General features: G+C 27.6%; 2 protein-coding genes across 3 annotated transcripts; both read right to left on the reverse strand.

The window, feature by feature from the left end:
- Positions 1-3,266: 3,266 nt before the first annotated feature.
- LOC107172177 (UPAR/Ly6 domain-containing protein bou-like) lies at positions 3,267-6,430 on the reverse strand. The gene is made up of 3 exons (XM_015522460.2): positions 4,151-6,430; positions 3,903-4,058; positions 3,267-3,822 (listed from the first exon to the last, which is right to left on the reverse strand). The coding sequence occupies exons 1-3, from the start codon at positions 4,212-4,214 to the stop codon at positions 3,617-3,619; spliced, it is 426 nt and encodes a 141-aa protein (XP_015377946.1). The 5' UTR covers positions 4,215-6,430; the 3' UTR covers positions 3,267-3,616.
- Positions 6,431-7,945: 1,515 nt separating this feature from the next.
- Positions 7,946-13,952, reverse strand: LOC107168384 (immunomodulatory peroxidase-like). Of its 2 annotated transcripts, XM_089216901.1 has the most exons (12): positions 13,366-13,952; positions 12,881-13,110; positions 11,985-12,138; positions 11,636-11,909; positions 11,311-11,546; positions 10,997-11,158; positions 10,717-10,922; positions 9,909-10,462; positions 9,071-9,224; positions 8,715-8,906; positions 8,460-8,646; positions 7,946-8,395 (listed from the first exon to the last, which is right to left on the reverse strand). In XM_089216901.1, the coding sequence occupies exons 3-12, from the start codon at positions 12,121-12,123 to the stop codon at positions 8,205-8,207; spliced, it is 2,295 nt and encodes a 764-aa protein (XP_089073027.1). In that variant the 5' UTR covers positions 12,124-12,138; positions 12,881-13,110; positions 13,366-13,952; the 3' UTR covers positions 7,946-8,204. The 2 variants fall into 2 exon arrangements, with proteins under 2 accessions (XP_089073027.1, XP_015373260.2); XM_015517774.2 differs by having other exon boundaries at positions 12,881-13,952.
- Between the last annotated feature and the right edge of the window lie 5,987 nt (positions 13,953-19,939).

Here is a 19,939-nt window from a genome sequence, read left to right on the forward strand (position 1 = left end):
TATGATGCTTGAATTAAAAGAAGGGGGTTTGAACATAAAATTTATTGATAGTCATAACTTTATACAGTCTAAACTATCTGACTTCCCAAAAACATTTGGACTTACAGAAGCGAAAAAAGGATACTTTCCACATTTTTTCAATACTACAGAAAATCAAAATTATACAGGGCCTTTACCAAACAAATCGTATTACGGTTATAATTCAATGACAACGAAACAAAGAACAGCTTTTATACATTGGCATGACGAAATGACCAGTCAAAATTATACATTTAATTTTAAAAAAGAGTTGGAAGAATATTGTAATTCGGACGTTGACATTCTACGAAGAGGATGTTTAGAACTCAGAAAACAATTTTTGGACGTGTGTAACATTGACCCCTTTAAATACATAACCATTGTGAGTGTATTCATGGCAATTTATCGACAGAGTGACTTGTCGAATGCCACTATAGCAGTCGTTCAAAATGTGAAGAAAGAAAAATTTTCAGATGAATCAATGAAGTGGTTGAAAAGCATAATATTAAATGGAAATAAAAATATTAAGCATGCTTTAAACGGTGGAGAAGCTGTCATATGTGGTGCTAAAGTCGACGGTTATGATATATCGGAAAAAAAAGTGTATCAGTATCATGGATGTTTCTGGCATGGCTGTCCTGATTGCTTCAACCCTAATGATATAAACCCCGTAAATAAAAACACCATGACCGATTTATACAACAACACAATTAGACGAACAACTCAACTGAAAGAAAAAGGGTATCAAGTTGAAGAAATGTGGAGCTGTAAATGGAGAAAGCATGTCGATTACAAACAAATGATGCAATATCCAGATGATGTGATTGAGCCACTAGATCCCAAAGATGCATTTTTCGGAGGAAGAACTAACGCTACAAAATTAGTGGTTAAAAATATAGTCCTTGGTTGGGCGGGGAGTGGTGGGACGGCGGCCTGATCTTCGGCTGGGTGGCAAGTAGCGGAGGTGGCGGTGGCGGTAGTCTCTGGATCGGCACCTATGACTGGGCGGTGAGTAGGAGAGGTGGCGGTGGCGGTGGCCATGTGGAGGTGGCGGTGGTCATGTGGAGGTGGCGGTGGCGGTGGTGGCCCGCCAGGGACCCAGATACTACTCAATCGCACACGTAGATTTGTCTTACACGTCAAGTACGTGAGGCAGTGTCTTAATCACTAATTAATAAATATTACAAGGAAAATTTGATTTCTAAAACTATTGAAGTATTTGGATGAATACTTAGAAAGAGACCTTGTATGACACAATAAGATCCGGCTGGTATCTAATATATAAGGGTACTCTACGAGCAATCATTCACACTATTTTTGTATGACGACTAGTTGACGGTACTCCAGTGGCGTAGCCAGCGGGTAGGCCTGGTAGGACCGGGCCTACCCACTTTTTTTCAAAAAAAAAATATTTATCCTATTAAATATGTAGTGTATATGACTATAATATGTATTTAAAATAATAGAAGTAATATATTGTAAATACGGTTTTAATTAACAAAATTAAATCCTGATGGTTTTTAATTGGTTCTGTAAATCAGTTAATGACACGTCTTTTAATTAATATATTATAATTATAAATTTTGATAATTTGTCATCAAATAGAACACGGCAAATCGATCAAATGAATTTATTACCAAATTAAAATGCCAATGTCAACTGGGAAAAACCTTATTTTTATCTGTATCTAATCTTATCGAATTATATCAAGAAGTAAAAAAATACAAAGTACCGGGTACTCATGCTAAAATAATTGTCTTAAGTTGTAATCGTTACTCTGAGTGTTTAAAAGTGTTAAATACTAACTAAGTTAAATAAAATCACAATTAATAATTAAATTTAAAACCTTGAGTTGTTCATTTGATTTGCCTACTTGTCAACTGTGTTCCACAACTGGATCACAACAGTGTATTTAATGTTTTTACAGATGATTAGAAAAAATCTCTTTTTGAAATATTATGCATAAATACAAATTTTGTGTTCTAAAAACTTCATATTCGAAATTTAAACAGGTAAACTTTTTCATTTAAGAACAAAATATAGTGCATACTTTTAGGCTCTAGACAACATACATCTAAAAATCTGTATCTTAAACATTCTATGGAATAAGACGACAAAGTATTGTCAACAGATTTTAAAGATTCTCAATGACACACAGCACATTTTACAATTGATTCTTTGAAATCTAGTACCAAAACACATCCAAATCACAATGGTAATAATTATTATTAAATTTATATTTTATATTTTTAGAAAAAATATGTAATTTTAAGTTGTACAATTGAAATAATATCATTATACAACATTTATTTATTAAGTCAGTTTGGTCTAGTTACATAATTAGATGGATTAGTTGAATTACATTATTATTTATTACAACATTATTACATAAGCAAATTATTATTTCTAATGAACTGACATAAAATTTTAAAAAAATTATCCATGTAACCTTATTTTAATTTGAACACATCAAATAAAAGGACTATTTTTTTAAACTAAAAGACAAAATAATATATGTTATAATAATTTAACAATTTAATGTTATTAATATGATTTGAGATTCCTAATAAAGAAAAATTAATATAAAATAAATGTATTTGCAAATTTGTACATGTTTGTAATTTTATAAAAATATTATTGATGAAACATTAAAAAATAATATATAATACTGTTAACCTTAGTGAAATTGCTCTTTTCACATAGTGAATATCCTCATTTCATGAAACAATCCATATACTAAATAATACATTTTTTAGCCAATATGGAAGATTACTTTTGTGGAACAGATAATCGTTCTGTAAACTTAACAAAAAAATGTTCACGAGGATAACATTTAATTAAATGGATAAATTAATTTTGACGTCACGAAAATTGTTTTCACAATTTGGATGTCCATATTATTCTTCACTATTTCAGAATACTATAACTATGTTATATATCATTACGAATGATTATTTTTTATTTATATATTACTACATAATAATATAATTTTAACTTAATTTAAGATTGTATATAAAATTAGCAATTATAAATGGATCCTCCAAATATAATATTAAATAATAATAAATGAAAAATAAAATTGTGATATAAATTATTATTGATTCAATCAATTTTTGAATTTTCAAAAGTGATAATTTAAAGTAAAGAACAAATAAAAATATTTAAATTAAACTTAGATCTAATTTTCTTAAAACAATTAATTAGTTCTATTAATATAGTGTATTAGTGTGAATAATTCCTAATTATTTGAATTAATTAATAATAAGCAGTTTTGTTACCTATTAAAGAAGTGAAAAATAAATTAGATAATATGTACATTGTACATCAATTTTATGAACACATATATATATTTGATTAGATCATACTATATGTAAGCAATTTTGGTTATTCACAACTTACTTTAAAAGCCAAAAAAATATGAGAATATCAATAGGAAGAATATTTAAAATTATCGAATTAATTATAGTGCCATTAATCAATTTAAAAAAAAATGCATGCATAAAATAATGAGTCATATTTTTAACAGTTAAGACATACTGTAAGTAACCTACCAATAAAACATATCAGTATAATCAGATTATTTTGAATATGTCAATGTCTAAGGTGATAAATTTTTAAACCATTGATAAATAGATAGACTTTTTAAATATTTAGATAACTTAAGTTCACTTGGACCATTACAGCCATCAGAATCACAAGTATAAATACATGTTCGATATTCTAATACATCACCTGGCAGTTTAAAATATTGGCAGTAATTTCCTAAATTATGAGCTGAACAGTAACGTGTAACTCCTAGTCCTCCTATAATAAACAAAAATCACAATAAATTATAATATAATAGATTTGGACATTTCCAAAAATTATAAAGAAATAATAAGTACCACTGTGACGGCCTATCAGTGTCACACAATAAGCGGCATTGTAAACACTTGTACAGGGCTGAGGGCGTAGGCCGTACGAGTCCTCCATAGTCTCTGTACAACGAAATTGATCATTGATGTCAGTACTGTTGCATTGGAAACATGATATACATACAGCTTAACAAAATAAAAAAAAATACATATTCATATTGTATTTAAAACCATACCTTAAATCTAACAAGTCTTAAATTATTCAGCAAAATATTTACCAGATTTTATGATAGAATTGAATGCTATGAGAACTAACAGAAAAAATGTAAGTGCATTAGCCATTGTTTTAAAATAAAATCAAAAGTATAAGTTGAACACAACGTAAACAGGTTTCAGATTTCGAAAAACAAAATTTAAAATAGGTATATAATTCTTGTTAAATCTAAAACTATGTAGCCACAATAGGATAGAAAAATGTAGGTATCTGTTTGTAAAACTGTAACAGTAAAACTATTAAAACTAACTAAATAAATAATAAAAACAAAATAAGCACACGATGTACATGGAAGTTAGAAAACAATGGCAAACATGAAACAATAAATAACCACAAAAATAATGTTCCATAATATGATCATAATAAATTAATTTATCATGACGTGTATGATAAGGTCATGGAAAAAACGGTTCCCACCAAATGTTTTTTACCTAATATGTATATAATCGAATGGAGTTTGAGAACCACTAATATATCTGCAGTACTATCGATTCGTTGGAATTTGTGGTAAACCATTTGATATTGTAATCAAATCTATTTATATATATATTATATTAATCTATTTATAATCTATTATATTATTATCTCAATTGGCTTCAATGGAGCCAGAGGCTTTTTATTGTATTTTAATTTTAAAGCGAGTTATGAGTATTTTAAGGTATACACTATACAACAATTTAAAATTTTAATAATTTTCATAAGTTGCTTTAAAATTAAAATATAATAAAAAGCCTTCGTGATAATATAGATAGACTTGTAAGATGGAAGCAACACCACATGCTAGTGTGGCATCCTATAAACCTGAGGTTCCCAATTCGTGGTACGCGGAAGGCTCGTAGGTGGTAGGTACGTGAAAAAATTTTTATTTCTATTTAATATTATTTAGTTTAGTGTTTAGTTTATAAAATTGAGGTGGTACGCGTATTGATTATAAAAATGTCTAGAGGTACTCGATGATAAAAAGGTTGGGAACCCCTGTATTAAACTGTACTTGCATAGTTGCGCGGGATAACTGTTCTCCCTCAATATTTATAGTAGAATTATTAAAATTCCACAATGAATAGGTAAGAACTTTATCTGTGTCACATATTTGTTATTTTGTTTGATGGCATAAACCAATTATTTTAATAAAAAAAAAACCATTTTTAAGCTAATAAGTTTATTTTTATTTATATTATCAAAAAAATAACGACGCTATGACACGGATAAAATTCTTTCCTAGGTGAGGCCAAAAATACATTCTATCTAAATACATAACGAGACATAACAAAAAAATCAACATGATCCACAATACAGTTGGCCAATGATAGAGCTCTATGGGAAAAACAATGTGGAAGTATAATTATTTTTGCGAAATGAAACATGAAAAAAATTAGATTTTCTTAATACATGAGTTTGTACATTAAAACCAATGAGATAATAATTCCGCAAAATAAATGTGACCATTTAATAAGTCATATAAAAACATAATATCCTCAACATTTCTCCTCGAGTCACAAGACGGGATCCCCAATTGGATAATCTGCAATTTATATGATTTTATTGTTATGGGTATATTTAATTTAAAGCATAATAGTTTTAAAAACTATCAATTAGAATATAGAATGTGAAAAATAGTGCGGAGACCAGACAATTGACCCAAATTCAAGATGAGACCCAACCAGGGGAAAATATAATGTCTTTAAGGTATTATTGTTATTTTTAAAATTACTCGTGTTTCTATTAATAAATCCAAACATAAAAAAAAAAAAATGTTTATAAAAGTGTTAATATGGATAGAAAAATCCATCTTAAAATTATAATGATAATCCCAAAGTCTTTGATGGAAGAAACACGTGTAACTGTATAATTATAGGCGATTATATTATTTATTCGAGAAAACGTTATAACACTGCACTAATTAATATTCAATGGCAGGTAGTTTTACAGTGTTTACACGACTCCATTCAATAAATTTATCCAAATTTAAATATAATTTTAAAATAAAAAAAATTATAAAAATATAATTTGGTGATTTAATAAGTGAAAATAGTTTATCATCATTAGTGATTAGTAAATTAAAGAACTGAACTATCAAAAATAAATGGTAAATCATTAAAAAACAATATAAATAATAGGGGACCTAAGTAAGACCAGCCATGTGGAACATCAGAAATAACCAAAAATTCATTAGAAACATAACTATTAATTTTTACCGTTTTAGTACCAGAACATAAATGAGATTTTAGATTTTAACAAATTAAAAAATATACCATGAATACCAAAAAAAGATAATTTATATAACAGAATATGATGATTTACTATTTACCTTATCAAACGCTTTTTAAAAGACTGTCCAATTGAACACGTTGATTTAAGGCCGAAGGATTTTTTCCTGAAAAAGCAAAATATTTGTTGAAATCGTGGGAATATTTTGAAATATTAGATGCCAAAGATAAGAAGAATTGTAGCACCCAATTAAAAATATGCCCAAAGTTGAACGAAAATTGTGTAAAATTATTAAAAATATGTTTAAAGATGTGTGTGTCTTGCAACACAGGTACCTATATAAATAGGTTATTGGGTAATATAAATTAGTACAATTTTATGTTTTTTTTCTTTACAGATTTTTAGTAAATCTATCAATGGCTTAAAATTGTATTAAAAAAACACAATGTAGAAGGATTGATTGTAGATTATAATAGATTTTTGTTTAATTTTTAATGGTCTATTTGATGCATTAAATGTATGAATTTCTGTTCAAGGTATTAAACCTGGATCAAAAAATTATCAAGTATTTATTAGCTTTTATACTTTTGTGGTATCATTTGTTTATTATATAGCAAATTTAATATTATTTAAAAGGAAATTACATACAACATATAATGTAATAAAATAATACAATTAAAATACTAACTTATGTCACATAATCTGTTCTTAAAAATTCCATTATGATTTGTGTGCTATGTGCATGACGCCTGTAATAATTTGTTCAATATTTATAGCTTAACTATTCAACTATTTGATCTAGCTTGCTGTTGAATGTCTAATAACAATAATACTATTATTTGTGTTAAATGTATGTGTATTATATATTAATTGTCTATTTGTCTCTAGTTAGTTGTTAATATCATCTATATATAGGTAGACGTGAAAATTACTGTAACAAAAATCTTTAAATTCTATCTAAAATATAATAAACGTCTAATCTAATCATCAAAACATTTAAATAGAACAAAGTGTAAAAGCACTTAAATACGTTCTATATGTGACAATATAGGTTAGGTTAATTTATATTCATTCTATATTAATAACAAATTAAATACATTTTTCAAAGTTCAATTTATTTAATTTATTGTGTAATCATAAAATAACTATTGTTCATTTTACCAGTTGTACCTAGTCAATTTTTAATAAATAATGTTGTATCCATATTATGTTAGTCTTGTTTATAAGTTATAACATATTTTCTAAAAAAAAAATATGTACAAATATTCAAGAAGTAACCAATAAGAATTAATTATAAATGATTTTATAAATGTTTAAAAATGTATTATTCAGTAAATATTGAACTAAGAGCCATAGTTGATACATGAAAATTACTTAAAAAAATAGGCCTATCCGAATATGGTGTTAAAAATATGTGTGCATGCGCAGACAAAATTCTCAAAAAATTTTGAAATGTAATATGTATCAAAAAATGTGTATTCATATACCACCAGTTTGTAAAAGAAAATCCGGCCGAGAAATTCAGTATTTCCTAAATCGGTGAACACACAGTATACATACAGGCTGTGACACAGAAAGACCAGATTTAAAATAGTTTATGAACATTTTTATTGTAAATTATCAACATTTAAAAGTATATTTAAAATAATTAAAAATATTAAATATAGCTATTTATAAATATACTAATTTTAAAAGTATTTATTAAGAAATAAATGCTAGAAAGTTCAACTTAATATGATTATTAATTTTTATTGATTATTGAATAAAAAAACTTATTCCTAATTATCAAAAGCTATTTAAATTATTTTTTCAATATTATTAATTAATAAATATAATATCAATATTATTATTTATTTTTGAACAGTATCGACCTTCTCAATCCAATGATTGAGATTGATATTTGGAATGGATTGAGAATTACAACGCTGCAAATCAGGAGTTGTAGGTTTATAAAATACTCGTTTCTGCATCATTGTGATATTATCACTGTTATCACAAAAGATTCTGGCAAGCGACACTTTTCTGATTTCCGCCAGTTGATCTAAAATTTTAAAAAGTTGGTTAAAATTAAGCCCATTCATTAAAATTATTTCAGTTTAACTTACATCTGTTGAATACTTTGGGTAGATCATAGAAATATCTATCTGCAATTCTAGTTCTAATAAACTGTTCTCTAATGATACACATCATCGTTGGGCCAAGCATTGCTTCATCTACGTGCTTCTCTAACAATGCACCTGTCAATAAATCTATATCGTTCCAACTTGAGTACTGCTTCAATTTTTCGGTCAACTAAATATAAAATTTGAAAAGAAAATATCAGTGTAGTATATTATTATTTCAAATAATACCAAACTTACATTAATTGGATTCATGATCTCCAACAAATCTTCTTCATTTTTTATGTCTTTTAATCCACAATATTTTCTAAATTCTGTGTAGCTAGGAATACCGTGATCACGGTTCCGTTGTATATCCAAGCTGAATATGTCAAATCCAGAAAAATAATAAGGATCTGATTTTGGACGGTGCATGTATAAGTAATTGGTTAACTAAATAAAAAAATAAAAATGGAAAATAGAAAATGTAAACAAATAAATATATATTATGTACTTAATACAATCATCATAATATAAAAATCATTAACTCTGACAAAGTAAAAAAAAAAATGTTTCTTCAATGATGTCGTTATTTTGTTTATGTTGAAAAATCCTACCTGTGTTGAAAATCCCATATGGACTTTAATTGTATTCTGGGTAGATAGTCCTCTTACAAGTAAATCCAAATAATGCACCATTAAATTAATCGGTTGATTGTAATGATTATTTAGATCAAGATCCCCATTCTTTTCTCGTTCTTCCGAGTATAAACTAAAAAACATATTCAAACAAATAATCATACACAGGGACACTACTAAATTTGATGATTCTCTTTATGCAAAAATTCACACTATTTGCCATCTCAACAAATTATTTTGTTATTACTTATTAGTAATACAATTTTAGATTGGCCTTTGTGGCTTGATTACTTTTAAATCTATATTAAACATAAATATTAAAAAAAAAAAATAAATTTATGTTAAAATAAAATGAAATATCAATTGTTGAAGAAATAGAATTATTTATTTAAAAGAAATTGTAGATAAGATAATTTGATTGACAATGTTTATTATGCACTCCCCTGAATTCATAAATTTATAGTACCTAAACTAAAACTAATTACATTTTTTTAATATGATATAGATAATCATTAACCATAAAATATATATATTTAAATTTTAAGAAAAGAATTCCACTCCAAATTTTGAAATGGGTCACCATTTAAAAATTAAAAGCCAATAACTGATTAAGTACAATATATGATTAAAAAATCAAAGGCACAAATCACCTAAAATGTTTAAGTGGGCAGAAACCCCAACCTAATGTATTCTAAAAGTATTATGTCTACTAACTTTTAAATTGAACAGACTGTGAACATTAGGCTAACATTTTCCAAAGAAAAAATTTAGAATAAAAATGATTGTTCATATATATAAGTAATATTTTTGAGCTTACTTGATTTTATCACTGATCATGGAATTGCTGAAGGGTAGGATCGCAGTTGCAAAACTATTGCTGACGGTCGGATCTATAGTCTCGTTGTACGCGTTGCTATACCCTTCTGTCAATAGTTCCAACTGGTTTTGCCTGGTATAATTTTCACCGAGCAGAGCCGGCAGCCATTCAGCATACGTGATGTGCTGTATGGATCCTGTTACGATTTTCCTGGCTTCCTGGAAAATGCGTTCGTCGCCCCAGTGTGGGTTAATGTGGGCCAGCTGTTTGGCCAACCGGTTGTGTTCTCTCACCCACAGTGTGTGCATAACGGTCAGTTGGGGAAATCCGTTTGCACGGGTATCACCTGCCCTGTAGCACGAGCCTTCACCATACTGGCAAGCGTTTGGATCACTTTCCAGTGGCATATACCAGAACAGTGGCAATTCGCCTTGACTTTTACTTAATATGTTTGTCAACAGTTGACCGTTCAACTTGGTCCTCAACGACCACATTTGTTGTTCTGTAGAACCGTAAATCATTGACCCATCTAAATAATGAGTAGCTTGGTTCATCTGTAAAACATAAACCTATTAAATATATTATTTCCAGTGACTTTTGGCAGATTCACAACATCAATTACCAACTTTAAAGGCTTAGAAATTATGAACATAAAAACTTAACACAAGTTAATCAAATTGACAAAATGTGCAATACAACATCTTCTCCCCAAAATAGCCTACAGAGCGTAATTTTTAATTTAATTTCATAATTATCATAAGAAATATTATATAAGCTTAGAGAATATATTATCTTATAAAACTGTTACTTGTTCCCTGGGTCCAAATGTACATTTTGGTGGCATTGCTGGTACTGAACGCACATAGTTCATGCAAGTTATTCTTGAACGTAGTGGAATAAAAAAATAATCTTCACTACTCATCTCTATTGGCATACACAATTTGTGTCTCAGTGAAGAAGGTAGATCTGTTCCGTTTCTATCATGACAACAATTCACCAATTTTTTAGATTTCCCTATGGATTAAATAATACATATACAACCATTAATTGTGATTCATCAGTTTATACGGTAATGTATATAATCCTACTCATGTTGGACATAGCCGTGTGTGATAGATCGTGGCCTATAAAAATCGCCCAGTACGCCATCGCCATAGTTTTTATGGGGTCAGGAGCGTGGTCTTTTGTGGCAAGTGCATTACTGAGATATCTAGGTTTTGGTAGATCTATAGTTCTAACCGTGTTAACACCTGTATGAACAATGAAGTAAATAACATAATAAAACGTCATGTTTATAGCAGAAAAAGCTAAAAAGAGAAGTGCTATGTATAATTTAACGTCTTTTTTTTATCAAATATATGTAATAGGAAATGTGTATCACAAAAAAATTAAGAAATATTACCATCTAAGTAGACGGGAGGTAGCAAACGTTTATAAGCTGTGGTTGACTTTCCCAATGTGGAACGTTTTAAGTTGTTACAAGTACCGTCAAGGCTACGATACATTAAATTCTTTCCAATGCACGCAGTTTTATCAGTTAAGTTGTAATACTCGGACAAACATATCTCACTCAAAGATGTCTTATCTAGTTTTATTTTTGTTAATTCTTCGGCACATTGTATAGCGCTAGTCCTGTATCTGAAATGGTAATTTAATTTATACATTAAAATTAAATATACTTGTATAATATATTCTTTTTCATTGAGATATTTGTTGTATGTTTATACATTTGACAATATTTATTGTTTATAAGTTGTGAAACTTCAATAATAAGTTCAGCATTTCGATATGCTGGATATCCGTCTCTGAAAAACTGAGAATCAATGAGTTGTGCACGAACTGGGTTCGACGGATGTAAAATATGAATATTAGCTGTCATCAAAAAATTTTCAACAATATAATCTTCATAATCAAAATTTTTGACAGCAGATTTAATTTCTTCTTCTATTTCTTCAATTTTGAGGTTTAAGAACCAGTTTGTTGAGTTTATATTCAAACCATCTATATAAACAATTCAATTTTTAAACCAATTTTTATAAAAAAAATTTTAACTTAAGCTATAATTATGATTTATACCTTTACAAGCAAATTCTTTATTCCATTGAGATTCAGAATCTGGTTCTGAAGCATTACAATGCTGTTTCAATCCTCTACAATATGATTGTAAGAATACCGACATATGAATCAACAAATGTATAGATATCAAGAACCTCATTCTGCTAATTATAAACTGTAATCATTGTACAAAATATATAATTATGAACTCTATATCTAAAATTTAAATTATTTAAGAGATGTAATATTGGTAACAGTAAATAAATATATTTAAACACCTATACTCCTCATAAATTAATCATTAATATATTAACAAGAATAATTTGTTTAAAGGTAACAATCAATAAGTTTATTCATACATTGGATTATTTTACTATACATAGTAATAAATAATACACTATTATACCCGCTATTATACTAAACCAATTTTAAATCCCGAATAAAGCAATACTTATTATATATTTGTATGTAATGTTCTGTAACTATTTAGGTATTAGATTTTTTTACAGTGAGGAGTGTATACAAAGTTTAAATCATAGACAAGGAGAACCGGCTGTGCATATTAATAAGGATGTAGAAAAAGAAATAATACATATTTTAAAACTTATAATGAAAAAAGGAATACTCAAGAACTTTGTAAGATAATATATGCAAATTACTTATTACATGTATATCCATGTCACAACAATGTAAAAAATTATTATAAAAATACGAAATTACAAATTAATACAAAAACACAATTATTATAAGTATTTACTCCAGTGAGTACTCTACCCTTCTCAAACCATCACAGAAAAGCCAAACGACAACAGCCCGAGTTATTATAAATGTTATACGGGAAAAGTATATCACCGGTTTTTTTTTATTTATAAGTAAATTCATACTTATTGGTTGGTAAATAAACATATAGTACTCACCAGTATTGTTTATTTTTTTAATGAACAGATTCTTTCTTCAACAACTATCTTGCATTTGAATTTCGATTAATTTTGTTGTTAAACACTGAGATTACTTATCCAATGATTGAGATATTTTAATTAGGTACTTCTAGTTTATTGATGCATCAAAAGGCCATGATGGAGAGACAACTAACCAGTTGTAAATATTCTTATCTTCTGACGAGCAGAAGCAGTAAGGTTAGGTTACACTGAAAATAGGCCTCAATCTTACCGGTGTGTTAATATTAATTTTATATAGTAGTGACCATGAACATTTTAATTTAAAGGCTCTCGCCCACGGTGATCTACAGATAATTATTATTGTAGATAACCGTGCTCTCGCCTATGGATTTTATATAAGAAACAACTATTAGGCAATTTCTAATCTGGTCAGCACTATACTCGAGATCTATTTGTTAATTCTTAGTTGTAAATTATTTTTTTAATAATTATAGTGAGAGTACCGACGGATGCAACTCTTGTACAGACACGCAGTCAGTAAACTTCACTATAGGAACACCACTATATTATACAGCTACAGGTTGTCTTGAAACTAGCGTTGGACCGATCTATAGGTCCTCGTTCAGCCGCATCGAATAGCAATGCGTCGATCACGTAAATGCTTGTCAGATCATTCAATCAGACGGCGTAGATCAACGGATCGAGTATCGTACAAGAATATCGGATCAGACAAAAGCACGTTGTGAGAGCACACGAAATTTAAAACAACAACGGCCGGGCAGTATATACCACATAGAACACGAACGTCACGCACGAGAATAAACGCTCATACACACACGCAGCGCAGCTGCTCGCCGGCGGAGGCCAAGATAGTGTAGCCAACATTGCGGACGCGAATCGTGGCGTCCACAACAGTCTGGATAACAATACGGCTTCAGACAGTCAGTGGTCGTGGTCTCCAATCGGCGGCACGTTTAAACGATTAAAAGGATCGAACGCGAATTTCACAGTAACTTATTATTTAAAAAAATCTGAAATTTCGTATCTGTTATCCTTAAAATAAAAACCACCACGAGGACCATTAAATGAAAATTTTTACAATTACAGCTTTGAAAATTAATTAAAATACGATTATCTAAATATTGTTACCAAACAAATTGTCTAACTGCTATCATCATTCCGTGATTTCAAAATGGAATTGTAATACTTTTCGTCTGTATTAATTTGATTTTAATTCTGAAAAAGATATGAAATTAGAAGAAAACTGTTTATAGATTGTACGAAGCACTTTAGATTTTTCATTTTTAGTTTTGATTACAATAATAATATGATAAAATCCATATTTTAAGATTTCAATCATTGATCAAAATTAAATATTTTCAGTGCTCCATTTAATGATCTGTAGATATTTATTGTCTACTGAATTAAAATTTTTCTAGAATTAAAATCAAATCAATACAGACGAAAAGTATTATGATTTCATTTTGAAACAACGGTAGTAAGTTATAGTTAGTAATATGTGTATTAGTAATAATATTTAGATAGGTAATCGTATTTTAATTAATTTTTATAGCCATAGCTCTAAAAATTTTAATTCAATGGGCGATGGGCCTTGTTATGACTTTTATTTAAATGGCAGCTAGATAAGTAATTTCTAATCTTATATCGTACCACTCGTAACTCGGTAACGACGGTAACCGCCTGGGATTAGTCGTAAATTAGTTATAGTATGAGAGACTGTAGAAATTTGAAATTTACACCAATATTTATTTTGTCAATTATTATAATTGATAAAATTTTCTAGTTATTTAAAGATATTTGAAAATTATTATTATGAAAGTTTGAATCTTTTAATTATGTCTGTGGTAAGATTTTAATTTTATTAAATTATAAAAATGTATTCTATATTTTTTTCTATAATATAATATATCAATTTTAATTCAATTTTTTTTTGTAACTTTTATGCATGTGTCATTGCTGTTAAATCGCATTTATCTGGAGATTAATATCAAACTATAATATTTTGAAAACTATGGTTGATAATATCAAAAGCGAAATTGGTAAATTGGATCCCAAATGACCATAGCTCGGTAAATTGATTCCCGAGAAGAAACAGGTACCTACCTAGTAGTTAAACTGAGTCTAACATCAATATTTAAAACAAGCAAACATTAAACAACTAATATATATTAATCTATTAATTATTAATTATTTAATAATAATTTATAATTTTAGACGTTACTCCATCGACTTTTATTTTTATTTCTCTGGTTCGATTATCGATCGTAACTATTAGATATTTGGTTCGGTTCGATTATTTGGAATTTCCAGTTTGGTTCGGTTCAAAAATCGAACAGTTCGTAACATCTCTATATCATAATAATTTTTTTTATTGATTTTTATTTGTAATATTTTTTAATTAATATAAATTAAGTAACCTAACCTAGTATAATAGTATAATCTTATGATATTTGGTTTTTAGTTTTTTAATTAGTAGCTCTAGGACTTTTTAACGGGACCAACATAACTACTACCTGTTTTTTTTTTCCCAGGACTCAATTTACACCATCAAAAATGTACCAAACTTATATCACACCCAATTCGCCGAGAATTAACCAGAAACCAATAAAAAAATTAATTTATATTAAGTTAAATGTAATATGCAATCTTTCAAATTTTAATCTTCATCCAGTTGTATTAAAATGGCTTTCTGACAATAAAGGCATTATTAGGTTTATCCACGTTCCTTACATCGACAATAGTAAAACATGTTTTCCAGGCATCAAGTCTAGGCAAGACAGCTCATGACTAATGAGGCTTCATAAATAAATCAATCACATTTTAAATGATAGATATATCATAAATAAAATAAAGTATTTTTGAAATGTTGATATTAATATTTATTTTAAGATTTATTTTTCATATGCATATTTTTTTAAGTTTGTAACATCAGGAGGACAACCTAGGCGTTTGCAGAATACAGCCCGTGGATCCTAATTCTGGCAGCGGTGTGCTCTGTGGTGTCTGACAATAAAGGGCAGTGCATGCAGTGGGTGGACTGCTAGCTCTTCCCATAAAGAGAGGTATATATGATCACCTCGCCTTTGGAAACCTGTCTTATTAGTTATTAATTTATTATGAACGTTATAGGCTTATTATCCTGTACGCAAGCCAAAAAAATTAATAAAATAAAATTTAAAAACACAATAGGTAATAAAGATATGGATAGGACATTAAGATCTTATCAGCGGTAATTAAAGGGTACCAATCGATGCACAATAAGTATATCTATAACGAATGTCGACTATCAACATAAAAACATTAATAAAAAGGGCTCGATTGACTTCCCCTCCGGGAACGTGGCCTCAAATATGTTTTACATAGTCGTGGCCTATCCATAGACCTTATACTATATATTATACTATATTACTTAGTATAAGGTCTATGGGCCTATCCATATCGACCATATCTTTACTATTTATAAAAAACACAAGAGTCATTGTAGTATCAATACATTCAACGCTCCGCTCAGAATCTAACATAATATATACCAAATATTTATAATTATTTACCATAATAATTCTATCGCAAAAAAATAAAATAAGGGGCTCAAATATGCAACTCAATAACCATCGTATAATCAATCGCTAAGCAATCCCAGAAATCCTTTAAAAAGACGCCACACTCGCATTTTTTGTTCCAGTCTTCAGTGGCACAACTAGGGCTGGGAGGCTAGAGGGGGCTTAGCCCCCTGACTATGATTTAGCCGCCCCCCCCCAAAAAAAATTTTTTTAATAATTTAAATACTACACGTAAAATTGTTTGTTGTCACTTGGAATAATGGAATTGGAAAAAAAGTTTTCAAGTAAAATTATAGACAAGAGATTACTATTATCTTTGATTAATAAATTATATTATTCAATATTGACCCACGGCTATATAGATATATAGATATTAGATAATTTATGGCAGTGTTGAATTGGCCGAAAAATATCTATTTTTAGACTAGGATTGTGGGTTTTACGCTATCATATAATATTAGTTATTGTAAATACAACATTTATTATAAAATAGTCTAATATATTTACATAACATAGGTTAAACTTCATTTATATGTAAAATTTGAAATATTTATATAATAAATGAATATTAACCTACTTCCCTTTTGCTCAAATCATAATTATATTTTAAAATTTTGGTAAGTGATTTATTAACTTAAGAGTTAAGACTTATTGCTATAAAATGCATTATTATTTAATATTTTTGCTAATACTTAGCTTTCAAATTTTGTTTAGGTGTATCCAAAAACTAAACAAGGAATTCAAAACAGAAGTTTTAGTGCTTCATGGTTTCAAATTGATACTGAAACATTTATGGCAGAAATGAGTGTTGCAAAAAATGCTTTTCAAAATCGGGTATTTGGTGATCCGGAAGAAATGCAACTATCATTAATGACGCTACTTTTCCAAATTTATACAAGCTTCTTGGTGTTGTATATTCTTTGCCAATAAGTAGTGCAACTTGTGAAAGATTATTTATTGCGATGAGGCGAGTAAAAACATGGCTACGCTCAACTATGATTCAAGTACGCTTTACAAATTTATCCATCATTCATATTGAGAGAGACATATCAAACAATATTCATACAGAAAATTTTTTTAATAATTTTGCAAATGCTAATGATAGAAAAATACTATTAATTTATTAAAATGTTACCTATTTATAAAGTTGACTTGTTTTCTTTTTTCTTACTCTTATATTACAGGTAAACTACAAATTAGTTATATATTATAATATTAATACATTTTTATGAAATTAGTAAGATACTATTAGTTGGTGTATAAAATGTTGAGTAGAGTATACCATTTTTATGATTGACTTACATTACTCTACTCATGATAGTGTCATGTACATAAAAAACAAATTGTTGTAAATCTAAATGTTTTTCTCTTGGTTCAGAACCTAAAATGTGTTGTGATTGTATGTAGAGGGGCGGTGGGATGCCCCATATGGATCTTATGGGATGTTTTATATTCATAGTTTTGTTAAAGGGGCTGTAGCCCAGCCCCCCAGAATTTCAACACTAGTTGCGCCTATGCCAGTCTTACAAACGCGTAAGGCATGTGAGTAATTAAAATTTCTAGAATATACTTTATATTTTTATTGTAATAATTAATGTCGTTAATCACTTATATTAATACTTTATATAGTATATTCTATATACTATGAATGTCTGAGTGAGTCGGGTATATAATGAATCTGATTTGATTAATTTTGAATTAATTTTATAGGTACCTAAATTTTTTTTTTAATTTTAATATAGTATAAAATATCCTAGAATAGTAGAACGATAAACAGTCTCCACTCGGAATATTTTTTGATATACAATAATAATACATCATTGAATTCAAATTTAATAAGATCCATTACAGTAACCAACTTGTTACCTACTGTACAGCAAGAGTGACATCCACTTACCCACTTTTTTTCTTATTATTTCCTTAATATAAAATACTATTTTAAAATAGTGATTTGAAGAGGTGGCCCATAGAGAAAACTAGCAAATTTCTGACGGCCCAATCCACCATAGGGTGACAAAATTTTTCTAAAAAGTTACAAAATCATGATGTTAAATTAATTGTATTGTCATGAACAAACTATTTTTTCATTCATCGTTAGTTTTCATAAATCAAACAATTTAATTAGGAATTTATTACTATGTATTATACTATATTACATATAGTAATTATTTTATATCATATTAAATTATATTGAGTAAATCTTCAAAATTAAAAAATAAATGTTTTTATTAACTAACAACTTAACGTTGACTAATTTTAAATACCTAATTCAAATTAATTGTTTTCATTTATGTTATTATTTTATAAGGAGTAATGCTTAGGCAATACTTAAGCTAAATATCATAAATTTGCTACATTTTACTTTCATCACACTGATCACTCTAATGATACAGTTTTAATATTGGTACTTCATTGAACATATTAATATTTTTAACTTTTAAATATTTTTTCTATATTATATATATAGTAATATATGCTATCAATAAAATAAAATAAATCGTATAATTGATTGCAATAAAAAGTTTATATTAATAACCTAACTACTAATGTGATTTAATCAAAAAAATAGCAAGTCAAAATAATTTAGGTTTGAAATTCAAATCACAACTATTATCTACAGTTATTTATTTATTCTTGAACAAATTAAAAATATTCATGGATTAATTTTTTACAGAAGTTAAATAAAATATAATTTCTAGAATATTTGTCATTATAATACTCAACATGGATATATAATTTAAAGCATTGAAAAATATATATAAAATATGTATAAATTATTATTTTAATTACATAATAGAATTACAAAAATAAGAATAAGTGACTAATTTCACTGGTTGGAATATATTCAGCTTTGATCGACTCAGAATATTGTTTATTTATTCTATTAATTTTAAAAAACTAATGAAGCACTTTTGTATATAAATTAACTAGGTATTTAATAATTATAAAAGTTGATATCACCTTTAAGTACTTGCCTACTATTTACTTGTCCAAAATTGATGTTATATATTCATATAAAAAAATAATCTGCTTTTAAAAAAGATAAAAGGAATTTTAATTTAAGTGACCTGTTAACATAATTTTATTTATCAAATATTAACAGGTATAAGTCATAAGATAAGTTATTGAATTTTAAACTTCATTAATTATACTTCAGTTAAACAATTTGGTTTTCTTCATCACTTATAGCACAGAATATAATATGAATATAATTATATATTATTATATAATATAATTATATATATATATATATATATATATATATATATATATATATAATTTCATATATTCTGTGCTTATAGTATGTTAGAAAAATATGTACTAATAGAATGGAAGAGTTTGATTAAATCTATTGAATAGTGGACATTATTGAAGATGAATTCGTTAGAGAACCTATATTAAAATGACTACTATCTATAAGTTTTTATTTATTTTTTACTTTAATTTATTTTTGTAATTAATATTCATAATTTAATTTAATTTTTATGTGTTTGTA

Source organism: Diuraphis noxia, unplaced genomic scaffold (genome assembly GCF_037042655.1).
Source record: "Diuraphis noxia isolate RWA-SAM2 unplaced genomic scaffold, SU_Dnox_SAM2 contig0001, whole genome shotgun sequence".
Classification (NCBI taxonomy): Eukaryota; Metazoa; Arthropoda; class Insecta; order Hemiptera; family Aphididae; genus Diuraphis; species Diuraphis noxia.

Excerpts from the sequence above, each read along its gene's own strand:
- LOC107168384 (XM_089216901.1), bottom strand. The coding sequence starts at position 12,123 with ATGAGGTTCTTGATATCTATACATTTGTTGATTCATATGTCGGTATTC. Across the intron at positions 11,159-11,310 it reads ACCTCCCGTCTACTTAGATG|GTGTTAACACGGTTAGAACT; the intron begins GTAATATTTCTT and ends TTGTTCATACAG. Across the intron at positions 8,907-9,070 it reads ATATGGGATTTTCAACACAG|TTAACCAATTACTTATACAT; the intron begins GTAGGATTTTTC and ends TTTTTTATTTAG.
- LOC107172177 (XM_015522460.2), bottom strand. The coding sequence starts at position 4,214 with ATGGCTAATGCACTTACATTTTTTCTGTTAGTTCTCATAGCATTCAAT. Across the intron at positions 4,059-4,150 it reads CAATTCTATCATAAAATCTG|CTGTATGTATATCATGTTTC; the intron begins GTAAATATTTTG and ends TATTTTGTTAAG. Across the intron at positions 3,823-3,902 it reads ACTGATAGGCCGTCACAGTG|GAGGACTAGGAGTTACACGT; the intron begins GTACTTATTATT and ends TGTTTATTATAG.